The 16,512-nt window shown below is 41.0% G+C and overlaps 1 protein-coding gene across 11 annotated transcripts in view; it reads right to left on the bottom strand.

Annotated features, from left to right (window-relative positions):
• The window catches only part of MACF1 (microtubule actin crosslinking factor 1), a 300,927-nt gene that overhangs the window by 24,562 nt on the left and 259,853 nt on the right, over positions 1–16,512 (bottom strand). For all 11 annotated transcript variants that reach the window (XM_072974708.1, XM_072974712.1, XM_072974711.1 and 8 more), the window contains 19 exons: positions 15,611–15,829; positions 14,428–14,631; positions 12,530–12,761; positions 11,677–11,903; positions 10,430–10,552; positions 10,231–10,332; positions 9,513–9,614; positions 9,246–9,419; positions 8,999–9,154; positions 8,673–8,870; positions 7,993–8,121; positions 7,128–7,301; positions 4,506–4,661; positions 4,195–4,401; positions 3,938–4,057; positions 3,338–3,507; positions 2,177–2,336; positions 1,152–1,346; positions 520–648 (listed from right to left, as the gene is read on the bottom strand). In XM_072974708.1, the coding sequence (XP_072830809.1) occupies positions 520–648; positions 1,152–1,346; positions 2,177–2,336; positions 3,338–3,507; positions 3,938–4,057; positions 4,195–4,401; positions 4,506–4,661; positions 7,128–7,301; positions 7,993–8,121; positions 8,673–8,870; positions 8,999–9,154; positions 9,246–9,419; positions 9,513–9,614; positions 10,231–10,332; positions 10,430–10,552; positions 11,677–11,903; positions 12,530–12,761; positions 14,428–14,631; positions 15,611–15,829 (3,177 nt within the window). The remainder of the gene's footprint in view (positions 1–519; positions 649–1,151; positions 1,347–2,176; positions 2,337–3,337; positions 3,508–3,937; positions 4,058–4,194; positions 4,402–4,505; positions 4,662–7,127; positions 7,302–7,992; positions 8,122–8,672; positions 8,871–8,998; positions 9,155–9,245; positions 9,420–9,512; positions 9,615–10,230; positions 10,333–10,429; positions 10,553–11,676; positions 11,904–12,529; positions 12,762–14,427; positions 14,632–15,610; positions 15,830–16,512) is intronic.

The following is a 16,512-nucleotide window of genomic DNA, read 5'->3' on the forward strand; positions in this document are numbered from 1 at the left end:
TGACAGCTACAAGCACTACAACGTTTAAAAAATAACGAACATAGCAACAAAACCAAGATTAAAATCTCAGTGGGAAACACAAAGATTAAGAGAGAAAACCTTCCCCACCTTGTTAGGAGAGTCACACTGAGGCCCCAGACGCTGCATTTTATTCTGCAGCTTGGTAAGCAGTTCTGGGGGTGCAGATCAGGGCCGGGAGCTGGGAATAGTGGGGAAGTCACACAAGGTGTGTACAGGTGGAGCAGTCCGCATTTTCCTCTATGTAACACAAGCTGTTCAGCTTGTTTACAACCAATACGTATCACTTTTGTAAAAACTAGTGGATGAGTGATCTTCAAGGGGTCACAAAACCCAACAGTCATTTCCCTCTCATTCCTGCTAAATCAGTACGCTGGGCTCATTTTGGTTTTGCTCCTTTTCATGAGGTCTGTTGTTTTCAAGCAAAAGCTGCTTTCCGCTGGTGGTGGGGCCGCCCTCATCGTGGGCGGCAGGGGTCCCCGCACCCTGGGGCTGGATTACCTTGTGAGTGTCGATGAGAGACTGCAGGGCCTCTGCGTCATCAGGAAGTGCTCCCCGGAAGCGCAGCGTTTGTTCTGCTTCAGAAAGCCACTCCAGCAGCATGTGGACTGTGTCCCGGAACTCCTCTGCCTGAAACAACCACGCACAAGAGACTGAACTCTCTCTGCAGCCAAGGTCCTGAACATGGGTACGCCAGGGAGGGGCCTGGCCTGAGCTCACCAGTGTATCACAGACACCTGGTGGCCCTACCAAAGCTCCACAAAGGCATCTTTCACTTGTGCATTTTTGAAAACCAACTGAATTAATTATTTCTCTAATACGAATGAGAACATTTAGAATATCAGGGTTTTTTTTTTAAACCATTTTCTAGGTGACTTTGTTTTATTTTCTTTTTGGGGGGAGACAGCATAATCAGGTTTGTTTCTTTATTTTTAGAGGCGGTCCTGAGGATGAACCCAGGACCCTGTGCATGCTAAGCAAGTGCTCTACCACTTGAGCTATACCCTCCCCGCTAGAATACCAGTTTTGACTTTATGTTCTTTAAGAGACTGGCTGGAATGGGTCCTGATAAAGAGGCTAGAATGCATCTGCTCAGATCCACCCCGCCCGGCTGTCCCAGCCAACTCTCTGACCTGTCTCAAGGCCTGCTCGAGCCGGCTCTGTTTGGAGACGGAGAGTTTACACACAGTGTCCCAGCGAGTGCTCAGTTCCTGGAGCTGCCCCTTCACCCAAGTGGTGTCGTCCCGACTGTTCTCAATCAGCTCTCGGCCTGACCGCTTCAGGACCTGAACGGTTCCTGTTCGCTTTCCCAGTTCCTTTTGGAAGACCTGGAAAAAGAAAATGGGAGAATCAGAAATGTTTTGAATCCAAGAAGCAAAACAACAGAGAAAGTTACCATTTCGTTGAGTTCTCCTTGGTGGGTTTCAACCATGTCTTTTACACACAGAGGGAGGCAGGACCACAAGTAAGAGTGAACCACCAGGGGACGTGGCTCTGAGTATGAGCCACCTGATTTTGGGTAAGTTGCTTAACTGGAGACTCAGGCTCCTCATCCGTGAAATGGAAATTATGTTACACCAACATTTCCAGAATTGTGGGAGTTCAGTAAGAACCCATCTGCCATGCACATACTAAGAATCTGGTGTAACTTCAAGTGAAGCCGAATGCTTTGTGTTGAAGCAGGAGGAGGTGTGCAGCCCAACAAACAGGCGGAGGCGACACTACATGTTGGTCTGCACGGTGCTGGCTTGTCAGGTTCTGAAGTACTTTAAAAAAAGCACTTACTTGCATTTTAAGGGATCAGTGGAATGGGGGGTCTTAAGGGTCTCCTGAATGTAAACTCATTTCGACTCAACTGAGAGACACAAACAGGAAGGGGGTGGGGGTGGGGCGCAACCTCAAAGTGAAGTTTACACATTGGCAAATCTGAGTCAAAACCAATTTTGGAAAATTCTTTGTGACTGATGCAGAAGCCCAGCAAGAGTCTTATTTAAACACAAGAGAGAGCAAGGAGCCGCCTCTCCAACAGGCAGAGACACAGATTCTTCCAAACTTTCCTTCTAGGGGAGCCCCAGCAGGGGAGCACGAGCAGAAGGCACACACAAGGCAGAGAACCCAATGGCTTTGCCCTCCACGCAGACCAGGTCTTGCCCCTCACCTTGTGGGCATCCATGAGGTTCATGACCAAGTCCAGGTCCCCGTGCACAGGCTGGTCCTCAGCCAGCTGCGGCTCCACCTTGTACAACCAGTCGACCAAGGCCTGCAGAGCGTCCATGAACTGGCCTGAAAACAGCAGGGCTTCCTCCAACTTGTGTTGCCTGAGAAAAACACACAATAAAATAAAATAAAAGTGATTCTTTAATAAATGGCCCACAATTCTGACTGCTGAAAGGGAATACTGCTTGAACTCCACATAGAGAGGGACCACTGTGTTAGAATAGTTAGAGGTACTGTAAAAAGCAACCAAGAGATGTTTAGACATTTTTCATCAAAGCAATCTCTAGAACGGGTTAAGCACAGTGCAGGAGACAGGTGTAGATGCCCTCCCTTTGGCATCTTAAGAGTCCAACTGCTAGATACACGGACATACCCTACAACTTGAGGTCTTTTTATTTACATTACACCATTCCCGCAGAGGGTGACGGTTTCATTAATGATCTGGAGCCTGGAGTTCAACTCCTAGCTTCCAATGGTTGTGAGACTCTGAGCTGTCTCTGAATCTGTCACCTCATCTGAAAAGTTGGGGTTGCAAATAATACAGATTCCATAATGCTTACCATAGCATAGTGGGTACAAGTGGATAAAAGTACAACTTTTAGAACCAAGTCGCCTAGTTTCAAATCCCAGCTCTGCTGCTTAGTAGCAGAGTGAGCATGGGGGAGTTAAGAAACCTCTTTAGGATGGTTTCCTCATCTGTAAAATGGGAAGAACACTACTCATACTTCAGTGGTTGTTAAGAGGATTAATGAGCCTCATGATGGTTAAATGAGATAATACATCGGAGGCTTTGTACTGCACCCAACACAAGAGACACTCAGTGAGACAGCTACTTGCGTTACAGATTGGTGATTTACATGTCTCTTTACTGTTGGTTTGACTTTATAGGCTTCCCTCTTTGTAATACAGTAAGGCTCAAGTTTAAAATGAGACAATTTTAATATATTTTATTCACTCTCACTGAATTAACAGGAGATATCAAGACGCTAGAAAACCCGTTACTAATGCATTAGCTTTATTACCCTTTTACAGAATCCTGTTACTGTCTCTTGGTTACCTCTGGGATAACAAACAGACCCACGAAGGGGACATTCATGCTCACCTCTCCACAGACTTGCCACAAACAGTATCCCATTTGTCTCTGACTTCTCCCAGTAAGTTGTCGAGTTTTTGAGTGTCATCAGGAAGCAAAGTCTTTTCTTTCAGTGCTCTGCCTGTTCTAATTGTGGTATCATACACAGGCTGTTTGCCACCAAGAGTTTTCTGGAACTCCTGATTCCAAATTAGAAAAACAAAAACAAACAAAAAAAACCCCACAACATATGCTTAAAGTTAGAAGACATCCAGTTTTCAGGGTAACCAGATATAGGATGAATATCACTACTTCTTGAACTAAAATGAACAACAGCTTACCCTGAAGAAATCTGTAAGGTTTTGTTTGTGCCACCAGTGCACGACCACTTCTAAAAGCCCGCAGTTTCAGCTGGCTACTTCCACAATCACTTTGTTTGAAATTAGTTAAACGAGCAATTGTAATGGTTAGACAATGTCTAGGTATAAAGTGGAAGGCTGGCTTTATGATCTTGACTTTTTAACATTAACTAATTAGTTCTCCTCTGACTAGCTCTGACTTTTATTTTTAGCAAGCTACAAACTTTAGTGAATCCCAAGCTCAGGACCCAAGAGCAATGAGCTGCTGTACCTTATGCTTAGAGAGCTGAAGTTTAATTTTGTCTGGGTCGTTGGATATCTCCAGTTCTGAGTCCAGGTGACTCTCTGCATCTTCTAGCCAGTCAATCAGTTTTTTCCAAGCTTCATGGAACTAAAATTGTGTAAGAAATAAGTTACACCAGGAATGAGAGTGCACACCACACAGCACTTTCTGTGAACCAATCTGGAGACTCAACACATGCAGCTTAAGGTTGTTCAATAAATTAGTATCTTTCTTTTGCAACTCACTTGTTTTGCCCTCTTCCTGGCATCATCCAGCGATCGCCCTCTGTCAATAGATCGCTGGACCACTTTCTCCCATCGAGACTGGACGCTAACCAACAAATTCTTGATGAGAACAACGTCCTGCTTTTGGCTAAGGAACTTCAACTGATTCCCAGTTTGATCCAGCTCAATGATCTGGTCTCGATGAGCATTTACTTCATTAGCAAACACCTGAAGGGAAAATATCACTCTTTTTAAACTGGAGTTAAGAGAGAGGAGCATCTCTTTCAATGGGTACTTTCAGAAGGAAGGCAACATCATAATGCCATGGTTACCTTGTGTTCCTCTATCTGGGAAAGGACGGTGTTTAGAATCAGGCTGGGAGGAGAGGCAATGTTTAAACTCTGCTCTGCGAGAGTGAGCCAGTTGATAAATTCTTGCAGGGAATTCTGGAATTCTGTTGCCAGGTTGAGGGCCTCTTCCAGCTTTGACTAAATTTTAAGTAAAACACACACACGCACAAAAAGAAAAGTGCAAATTCAGGAATTACAGCTTCAAGGACAAAGGCATGAATAGTACACCAAATAAAATGACTTCTAAAAAGGAAGCCTCATTCAATCAACCTCTAAACATGCCTTGTTTGCAAAGAAGGGGACATTCTAATGTTATGCCTGAAACTGAAACGACGGTGCATGGAAAAGGAAAGAGCACAGTTTGCAGCTAAGCTGCTTTCTCTGCCGTTCCCCACTTTCTGGGACATTAAGTAACAGGAATAAAGCCATTCAAGCCATTCAGTACATGTAAGTGAGCAGACCCTTTAGTGGTGACAGCTGCACGATCTGCAACCTGCTTTGGGCAAAGTCTCAGTTTCCTTTAATGTCCTTTTTGTGGCATAAAAACAACTGAATGAAAAGCACTTTACTGTGAAGATGATGCTCGCTGCAATGCTCTCTGTTTAAATGTTTTCAGAACACACGGCACCTGAAAATGCCTGAATCTGAAACTTATGCTTATGCTGCAAGCAGTAAAAGTAATAAAATAATATTCTAAGCAAAAATGTGACATTACATGTAAATTTTTAGTCACTTTGCTCTAAATCAGAAGGGCAAAAAATAGTGGCTCATTCAGGGCATGTGCTACTCTCCACGAGTACGTCCCAGTTCCAGAGTACACGTGCCATCCTCGGACACCTCTACCCTGAACACCTGGTGATGGCCTCTGCCCCTGGCTGGCCACCAGGCAGGCAAAGTGGAATAATGAGAGGTTGTTAAAAATGAACATAAGCAGAATATTCACAGAATGAAACCCCGTAAGTATACTAAAGACGTTCACTGCTGTTAAGTGCATTATGTACGATTTTTACTTTCCCCTTGGTGGGTTTAGTTTACTGTTTTAACCTAAAAACTGTTTTGTAATGAATGGTACAAAAATGTAGACCCAATCCAAACAAATCAAGTGGAGAAATGAAATCTATCTCAAATTTATATAGGAATGCTTACAAATTAATATACTGCAAGTTCCTAGATGGTAGAAAATCTTTCCATATCATTTTATCCGCATATTCTTTAATAGAGCACCACACACACTTAATAATTTTGGTGATCCTGAAATGTAATGTTCCTGCAAAATCAGAAATAACTATTCTCGACAGCTAGTCTTTGCTCGATCAGTTCACCAATAATGGGTAACTACAGCTGACCCTAACAACATGGGGTTCAGGGAGTCAACCCTCTGCACAGCTGAAAACCCATGTGTAACTTTACAGTTGGCCCCTTGGTACCAGCAGTTCTGAACCCAAGGATTTAACCAACTGGAGACTGTGTAGTACTGTAGACATATTTAGTGGGAAAAAACCATTGGTGTGTAAGTGGAACTATGCAGTTCAAACCCGTGTTATTCAAGGGTCAAAAACGTATTTCTTGAGGCAATCTGCTCTATTGTTGGGAAAACCTTCTAGAAACTTCTTATGAGCCAGAATCTATCTCAGTTTCTTTAATTTTAGTTTTGAATTCAGCAGGAATTATGGACAAGAATCTGTCCAGGAATTAGAACACAGCCATACACCCCTGTCCTCTGCCCATTCTTCTCATAACAAAGTTACCACACCCTACCCTAGAAGGGTGCTAGGATGTCAAAGCTTCTCTCAAAGTGTTCATTTATATGTGTGAATATGTGGTTTATTTCCTCCTGTCCATTAAAGTTCATGATGATAGAGCTGACACCTTTACAGTTTCCACTGAACACCTAGCGCAGTGCCTGGTACACACACGCTTAGTAACTATTTGTTGAATAAGTGTGGCCAACAGATTTCATCTGCCCAGCAAAGAAACTGTGCAGAGTGATATTCTAAAACTTTATTCATAAAAAACAATATTTTTTGGCAAACGCCTTGACTTCTGATCACTCTTCTCTCCTTCTGACAGACCTGATTTTTGAGGAAGAGGCCATATAATTTACTGCTCTTGAGTTTTAATTTCCTTGTACCTAGTGCACTTAACACTAGAAACCAAAATCTCTGTGGAGAATTATTAGTGATAACTTCCTGCATGCTGTTTCCAACCTCCCAATCCCAAGTCCCCATCTCCAACAAAACTTGCTTTTTAGTGGGAACACAAATCAGTAATTAATATGGAATACACAATCCATCACTGAGCAGTAACAGGCAGTAATGCCTTAACTGACAGATGTAGAAAAGCAATGTGTTATTAAGAAAAGCAAATACTGGCAGAAACAAGTAGCATCAATGCAACTTGACATGGACGGAAAATAGAAATGTAACGGCAGAAAAGATAGCTTCGCTAGCACAAAGCCACTACTGAGGGTATCTGTTTTGCAGCTTCTGTTACAATATAATGGGGTCTTAAAAAACTCTTCCTTAGAAACTAGATGATGATTGTACTCATTCACAAAGCAGACTATCAAACACAGTCATCAGACACTGAATTTTGTGGTGATACCTTTCTTTCTTCCATCTTACTGCTGACCACGTGCCACTTTTGCTCCAAGAGTGCCACACTCTGCTCTGTCTTCGAGCCAGACCCAGAATCATCACGGCTCAGAAGCATGAGCCTGCCTTTGTCAAGCAGTTGATTGTAAGTCTCTTCCTTGGCTTTGAGCTGGGAATAGAGCTCCTATAAGAAAAAAGAAAAGGCAGGAAAGGTATCAATAACACCAGTTCCCTGAAAGACACACACACGTAGATTAACGAGCACAGTTTGGACAAGTCCAGGAAGGCCTCATTTTGGTTAAAATCCTTTCTTTTGGATTCAATTCAACTGCTGAACAAGCAGGGAATGAAATCCACCATTCATCCTTAATATTAAAATAATTTTGTCACCAACAGAATTATTTTAAGGATCAGTGATCACAAAAAAAAAAAAACCCCAGTAAGTTATTTCCCCCTTTCCAGAGAAACTTGCCTAGAATGATGTTGACTTTTGTTCTCTGCCACTTTCTTGACATACTGTCAGCATCTACTGGATATTTCCCTAAATTTCCCTTGAGGAGCCTTTTCTTAAATACAACCATACCTGTGTTATATATTTGTCTCCTTGATGCTCTCACCTTCAAGTCAATATTCTTGTGCCAATCAAACTGATGAACTGGAAATTTACCCACTCACCAATGTACCTGTGGTCGACTCCCCTGTTGCTGCTGCCCACTGTAGGCATTAAAGCTTGTATATGAGCAGCAATCCTCAAGTACTGTGCTGTGAGTAGACAAGCACCACTTTGTAGACACCCAGATACATCTCTCGCTGAGAATTCGGACAGAGGCTACTGAATATGGGATGGTTATGTTCAATTTCAAGAAATCTATTACCATATGTGTATCGAGCTGTTCCCTAGCAGTTTCAGGAAGTCCTCCTGTAGGCTTAGATGCAGAAAGCTGGGTCTCCATTCTAGTCAGTTCCAACAGGAAATCTTCAATTTCACTGTGGAAACCCTGGGCCTTTTGAGAAAAGACACATCAGCAAGGTCAGTAGTCAATTCTAGCTTTAAAAGCAAACTTTCTACATGATCACACAAGGAATCTCTTGAGAGAGGAATCTTGGGCTGCTCTCAGGCAGAATCGTTCTGCTGCTGGCTAAGCAAGGGACCAATATATTTATTTACTTTTAGAATCGAGCAGAATCCTTCAGACCTCACTGTGACATACAGATGTCTAATATAACCTGAAGAATTGACTGACTAAGGAACTACTGACTATGGAATATGGAGGGACTTGATCCAAGAAATAACTGAATCTGTGAACAAAGTTAGTTATAGCAAGATCTACTAACTCTCAATAGTAAGTAAAGGGACTTGACTATAAACTAATCCAAAAAGGATGACCCAAGTAAAAGCTGTTCTTTCCAGACAAGTTTCAGCACAGCACTAACCTTCCTCTCAAGACAGAGGGTTTTACCCCAAACTGCTTTCCTTTTGTTGACTCAGACGGGCTTCCATCTGAACGCTGTCATGTGCAGAGCACCCCCTACCTAGCCTGCACACAGTGCCTACCTGCTGCAGTGCTGACTGAAGCTGCTGCTCCCTCTCCTCCGTTTTTTGTAACACCGACTCCCAGCACTGGTTCATCGTTTCCAAACGGCTCCTTAAGCTGCTGGCATCATCTCCAGCGCTAGATTCAAGAAGCTCATTGCCAGCTTTGTTGACTGTCTCCACTGTGGCTTGATGGGCCAAAACATCATTTTTTAAAACCTAAAAAATGTTGAACATAATTTATCTCTACAGGTATCATCAGGCTCGCACAACACCAAAAATTGCTTCTAGTGGCAATAACTGGTCTCAAACTGACAGGCTTAAAGATGAAAAATGAAGTTACTTACATGGTGTTTTGCGAGCTCAACTTCAATGACTTTTGGGTCTCCACTTATTGGTCTCTGAGCATCTAGCAATTCCTCAGTGTGAGTCAGCCAACTCATTAGTTCCTCTAAGGCATGTTGGAACTGGCCAAGGGCCAAGAGAGCACCTTCTAGCTTGTGCTACTCAGTAAAAGACATAAAGGGAAAATCTGTTAGGAAATTAGAAACCAGTAGGTAGCAGTCTATTTATGTCTTCTGCCATTTGCCTTACCTGTCTGTGAGCAATTTTCTCACCCAGGTTCTCCCAGAGGTGTTTGAGTTCCGTCAGTGGTTCTCGTATAATGTCTCTGTCTGTTTCATCAGTAGCTTTCTTTAGCATCAGTTCACCCTGATGATTGAGCTTCTCCATCTCAATCTGCTGTTGGTAAACCTCCACTTTGAACTCCTATCAAAGACATACTGAATGTTAACATCAAGTCAAGTCTTTAAAAACTCAAAAGCAGCAACCCTTCCTCAGAAATCATTCCCAGATACGAACCTTCATTTCATTTAACTGATCTTTAACAGTGTTGAGGTCAGTGCCAACCGGGGGCATGGTGCACAGTTTAATCACAGTGTTATCCAGCCAGTCAAACATAGCCTAAAATAAAAATACAAACAGCCAAAAAACAAAAACATGAGTTAGGAGAGAATTAGCACAATCTCTGCTAATCCAGCCAGAGATAAATCAAGGTTCCTTGTGCTGTTTGTGCTTTTAGGGGAGCAGAGCTAAGGGAGAATGATCTTTATTTCAGTAATATGGGGACTTATGAAGCCAACATGATTGGAATAATGTTCAAAATAAACTACAACCTGGAATAACTATTTATCAAAAAAAGTTAGTATTTCTTATGGTCAGGTAGCAAGCTCACAACATGCTGAAGCTGCTGTGCAAAGTTGTGCTTCAAGATAACCTTGGTTTGAAACCTCTATCAAGCAATGACTTTGACAGCAAGACCAGCTTCACTGTCTAGCCACCGTGAGGATAAATGTGATGAGTACATGGTGAAAAACACAGTAAGAAGTGCAGAAATTCAGACGTTAGAACTTTCCTCACCAGAAGTGGGAAACTGACTAGAAATATGGAAAGAGCACTGCTGTTGGTTGAAGAATGCTGCAGTCCTATGAAGGTGACCCACTCTTAATGCTGGATTTCGAATGTGACACAGAGACCAGGGAACCTGTGTTTCCGTAGTGGCCACCTCGTGGCCTCTCACCTGAAGAGTGTCCTGATACTGCACGGCAGCTTGCATAGCATCCTCAAGCTTTTCCAGCCTCTCTCTCCATGTTTTGTTTAAGTTCTCCCAGGCATTATTCATCTAGGGGAAAAACAGTCAATCAGATTCTCCAGCTGATACCGCTTTTACTCTGAGTGCACTAACATTTTGTCTGAACTCCTTGTCCATTTCTCCACACCTCATCAATGCTCTTCTTCACTTCCGGCTTCTCAGTTTCTCCACAAGCAAAAATCAAATCTGCTCCAAGGATTCGAATGAACTCCAATTCCTCATGCAGACCATCTGTCTCTTCCTTAATAGTCTACATGTAAATGAACAAAGCATAAGCCCAAACAGTGCAGGACAGAACTTTCCAAACTTTGCAAATGTAATTTATATCCCCATCAATAGCAGATGATGAACAGAACTGTCAGTTTCATTAAGGTCTTTCAATGTTCTTAATATTTCACTCATTTAAATAGTGCAGCTTCAGAATTGGTTATTTTTCATACACACCACCATCCAAATATACTTTTATATGTTAACTACATGTTGTATATATATAAAAAACAGTCCGGGAAAGGTGCAGTGAGTTCCAATAATTTACCAAAGGTCCAAGAAGACTATAATCTACAGCCAGAAGTCTATTACAGAGAAGTATATTAACAAGGATAAAATAATACAGTACAAGCCACAAATTTAAGAGCTGAGAGACGGCATAATAGGAATGCAGGCTACATAATTTTGAAGAAAGTCAGTTCTGTGCCAGATCCTACAAAGTGGTTTATGGACTGGCAATGACAGGGCCGGGGAGGGGGAAAATGGCTAAAATAAAAGAAAGACATAGACAAAGAAGACAGAATACTATGACAGTCTTGTCTTGTGCTAAGTGGACAAAATGAGGTGAGAAATGCATTTAGTAAAAACTGGGCTCCTTCAAAAGACGAGAAAATGGTATGTCAAAGTAACAATTGTTATTTCTGAATGGTGAGTCCAGGGTTTATTTTCTTTTTAACTTTCTATTTTTTCTACATTAAAGAAATTTACTTGAGAAATTAGATATACTATATTGAAGATTAAGTTCAGAAATAAAAACAAAATTGGAGTTTTTAAAGCATATTCTATTAATTTGAACTGTTAAGTTTAAAACTGATGAGATGATTACTTTGTGAGATGGAACTGCTCTGTATCACAACTGGGAGAGGATGTTTATGTATCTATATAAGTGGTAAAGCTTGTTATGTATGAGAAAAAGATAGAAATCTATAATGAGCAGGTTTTTTTTTCAAGTAGAAAAACATAATATTAAACTTAAAAAAAAAAAAAAAAAGAAACAAACAACTTTTAAGACACTCAGCCTGCCCAAGCAGTTAACACAACATACTTGGATAAAGTGCTTTTCTAGAGGACAAACCCATGAGAGAAGGGGTTTTGTTTTTTTCTTACCTCGGCAGCTTCAACCTGCTGTTTGATGATGGATGGGTCAATGCCAGGGCTTTCCAAGTCATGGACAATGTCCTGGGTATCTTTGATGGTGGTCAGGAGAGCTGCCATGTCATACCAGAACTTCTCTGCTAGTTCAAGGACATCAAGGAATTTCATTTCTCGCTCTTCAGCCCGAGCTTTGATGTCCTCCCAGAAGAATACCATTTGATCCAATTTGTCCTGGATTTCTGAAGGGGTAAAAAAGAGTGAAGAGGAGACTTAAAATCAGCCTCAATAGAAATTACAACTAATTCTCACATTTTCACTGAAATTATCCTAAAAAAACAAAAGCTCTAAAAATTTATAACTGATGGACGGTTTTCTACCTTAGCTTTATTATTATTATTTCCATGTTCTCATTTTCCGCTTATGTTGGTCTCCCACATAAAGAGATCACAGAGGTGATCTGGAAATGAATTACCATCTAACATAAAAGCACTGCAAAGATATAAAACTCCTTTAATTTATAAAGGGGCTGAGATGAGAACTCTTTCCAGCGTTCTGTGTTGAACCTGCTGTTTCCCATGGAAAGTGTTATAAAAAATAGTTATGTTCTGCCCACTATTGGTATTGCACTTTACTCATATTGGGGGTAAAGGAGCATTTGTTTTCTGGCCTGGGAATCTAACTACCAACTGTAACCTTGTTTCAATGGAGAGATGTGTTCTGAATTCTAAATGACTTTGTGGAATACTCATTACTTGGAGACTGTCTTTGTATTCAGTGAAATACATCTGGTGGGATGCTGGAGATAACCACAGCTTAGATTTAGCCCATCAGTTTTTTTTAAATTTTTATTAGATTTATCAAGCACCTTTTGCAGCCAGATCCTTGTCAGCTCCCTGAGATCGCCCAATGAGCTCTTCTCCACGGCGCTTCAGGGCCTCAAAGGACGGCTGCAGTTTTTCCAGTTCCATGGTGGCACTCTTGTTGTCACTGATGCACTCTCTGATCTTGTCTACCTCCGCAGGGATCAGTGGTGGCATACGCAGGCGAGAGGAAAGATTCTCCAGAGTCTCCAACATGGGCTCAATTTTATCATGGAACTAAACAAATGTTGGACCATTAGCCATCACAGCAGTACTTCATCCCACTTCTGGGGTAAATATTAGAGCATAAGGCCAAAGTATAAATCTACTACTGTTTAGGATAAAACCTGTAATCAGCCTATCCTGATGGCTGTCAAGTCTTGGGTTTGGCTTAGAAAGTGTTTTGGGCATAGTATACCAGAGCTGGTCCATCAGAAAAAGTAAATGTTTAAAAATCAAAAAGATATTAAGTAAGTAATATACCAGAAATCATTTCAAATCATTAATGCTGCCACAATAGTTTCCCTAGTCCATTCCTAATGGGATGAGAAAGGGACAAGACCATGAAACCAGTGAGAGTCAGTGTGTCAACATCTCAGATGACAGTTGCATGCAACAGATTAGACCAACAAGTTAGATGCCCTCCACCAACTGTGTAAATGGATGGGGAACTCAATATGCTACATGACTTGGACTTTAAAAGTATCATGGCATGCAAGTTAACAACCCATCAAATGTAACAGTGAGAAAGGAAAACGCTGGCATGGTGAAAGGTAATTAAGGAAGGTCAAATCTAACCTTATTCCAAAAGAACAGTTACCCTTTTCACTTTTCTGGTACTTTGAATAACATGATTATAAATGTAAAATTTTCATTTATACTATGAAGCAGAAGGGAGAAAAAGGAGCAAAAAAGATAAGTTTGCTCCCTAAAAAAGCCATCTAAAACCAACTCTGGATTCATTAATAAGAACAAGGAATTGACGTGGTAGAATGTCCTTAACAAAATCCCTTCCCATCACTCCCTCACTTCTAGGTTCCACCCCAAACGAAACTGGCATAATAAACTGCACTAATATTTATTCCACTGAAGTTAAGGGAAGTTTCCTTAAAGTAATCCTCTCAATTCTCAGGTTCATAAGAACACCCTAATCCCAGTGAGAGAGGGTACCTTACCTCTGTAATCTGTAATGGTGGGCGCGGTCAACACAACAATGAAATGTGACGATGTGGGGAAGACAGGAGCAGGCAGCAACAACACAAAGTAACACATTCCACAATGTGAGTGAGAGATGGGACGGAAGGTGGGGGGAAAAACTTGAGTAAGTACAAATATTAACCAAGAATACTGACTAAACATAGGAATAAAATACCCAGACATAACAGTAATATATTAGTTGAAAAGTATGTAGTTACATGCTTTAAACTCCACTGCTGGTGGTTTATGTTTCTCCTGGGCTCTAACTTCTCCCTAGCCAAGCATCTTTCTCTGAACTAGGAGCTAGCCGGTGGCCTTTTGAGTAAGAAAACAAATGTGCTGTCTTCTAAACCTCAAAAGTAACAGGCCCAATATGAATCTGAATTTTCTTGAGGCATGTGTTGCTTCAAGATGAGTTTACCCCCAAATCATCCCTGCTGAAGGATCATCACAATATAAAGTTTTCAAGGAAACCATCAACAGGCAATATATACCAACCAAAATGCATTTTGCTCTCCTTACAGTTGTCAGTGTAACCAATGTTCTCTGGGATAAAAATGCAGGCAAGCAAAGGCTCCCAGTCTGTTGATAGTGTATCATCAGCTTACTGGTCTGGACATTCCTGAGCTTAGGGACATACTGATAGAGAGACTCTCGCTCACACTAAAGGACAGCTGAAGGTTATGAGTTTAAGACACACACATACCTGAGCCGACTGGGAAATAGCTTCATCCAGAGCCAGGGCCCGCTGGCGCACCTCCTCTTTTATTTGGGCATACGTGTTTTCTGCTTTCTGGTATTTTTCTTCCACCATTTCCCCCTCTTCAGGGTTTAATTCCTTTAGTTGTGGGCCTATCTTTAGCAGTTTATCAATATGAGGTTTGTGTTCAGCAATGGATTCCCTTAGTTGCTATGGAAAGAAATACAGATCAAAATGAGCATTTTTATACCAGTTTGTTTGCTTAAATACTTTGATCAGAGCTCATACCAACTGAACAAACTGAGAGGAACAAATTGAATTGGTAAAACCCAATAAGTCCCAACATCTCACCATTTATGGAGGGGAAAAAAAAAATCTAAGTCTTGGGCTCTGACTCTTAATTCTCTTAATTTTTAAAAGCCAGTCTAGATGTTCTACCACCCAGGATGCCCTCCTAGACACATCCTCTCACTCTCACCCTCTAACACAAATGTATACCACTGTCTCTGTACTTGTAAATACTTCTATGTACCACATTATAATTTGCATGGTTTTGTGTCTGCCTCCCTGCCCAGACTGGGAGACACTAACCAGGACAAGCTACAGACAGCAACATTTCTGGTAATCCAACCACTCCTTGGCTTTATGGCTGGCTGCTTCCAGTTTACCTCCTTCCCCTCACAGGAACACAGAGATAAGAATAAGCACTAGCCATAAACCACAAAGAAACATTAAAAAAAAAATCTGTCTTTAATGGTAATAGCATTAGTTGAAGTGCCTACAAATTTCCCTTTCATCTTAATTCTATGCACTGAATGCTTCCTGACATTCCTGAGTGGAGGCTCTCACTCCGGCTGGGGCCCAACCATACCAAAGTCTAACAACACCCCACTGTCACTGGAAAGATTTTAAATTCCCTTGATTTTTCCGTAGTGCTTTGTTTACTTCTACAATACCCAGGTTCCTTACATCTTCATAATCTTATTCTTTAACTGATTCATATTAAAGGACAAAGGAAATTATTCAGGTATGTATTTTTATTGTGCAAAGAACTTCTAACGGATTAAGAATTAATTTCATTACACAGACTTACACTTGGTAGGTAGTAGTAATAAACATGCTGTTTTTGAATAAACAGTGGTGCCCATTTTCAGTTCTCTGATTAAATAAAACTTGGCATGTTCCTTACCCTCATTTCCTCTTGTTGCTGCCTGAGCTGCTCATGATCAATGGCTGGAGGAGGCAACTGCGCTATTAGTGCCCGAGTTTCCTCAATCCAGGGGCTCAGCTCCTCGTAAGTTTCCCAAAACTGGTTCACCAAGACCTGTGCCCGCTCGAGGCGGGCGTAACGCTCTGAATTGAGCAGACTAATGGCTTCATATTGCTGTATTAGAGAATCTGTCTTTTCCTATAAACAACAACAAAAAAGTATAAGTATTATTGCCATTATGAACCCTTCTTTAAAGAAAAAAAATGTAGGTATACATACATTTAAAAGTTTAAAGGAATGCACACTAAAATGCTAAAAAAAAAGGATTAATCTAGTAAGATTACAAGTGAATTTTTCTTTACACTTAACTGAATTTTTGAATTTTCCTATCGTACATATGTATTAATTCCATAATTAAAAAAAATGAAAGTAGTTTCAAAAACAGTAAAATAGAACAAGCACAACATAGCAAAATTAATCTTTTTAGTGAATACCTTTTACAACCTTAGATACAACATTATTATAACAGATCAGTTTGACTAGATTTCTCAGGGGCTATGGTGGGGTCTTTGCTCATGAAATGTTATCTTTTCTCCTATGATAAAAAAAAAGTCTCCACAAAGCTGGCATTTATGCTTTATATGTTTAGGCTAAGTAGCTCAATTTATAAAGACTTCTGAAGAAATAGTGGTTACCCACACCCTTTATAAAAAACAAACAAAACTGGTGTACAAATGGATGTTGTTGGCCAATTTTTTTTAGAAATACTCGTGATTTTTTAGAAGGACCTGAAGCTGGAATTAATAGTCTGCATATAGTTCTGAAAAATGTATCTACCTGGAATGGTAACTCAAAGATGACTCATTATGGACGGAATAATT

This window comes from Vicugna pacos, chromosome 13 (assembly GCF_048564905.1).
Source record: "Vicugna pacos chromosome 13, VicPac4, whole genome shotgun sequence".
Classification (NCBI taxonomy): Eukaryota; Metazoa; Chordata; class Mammalia; order Artiodactyla; family Camelidae; genus Vicugna; species Vicugna pacos.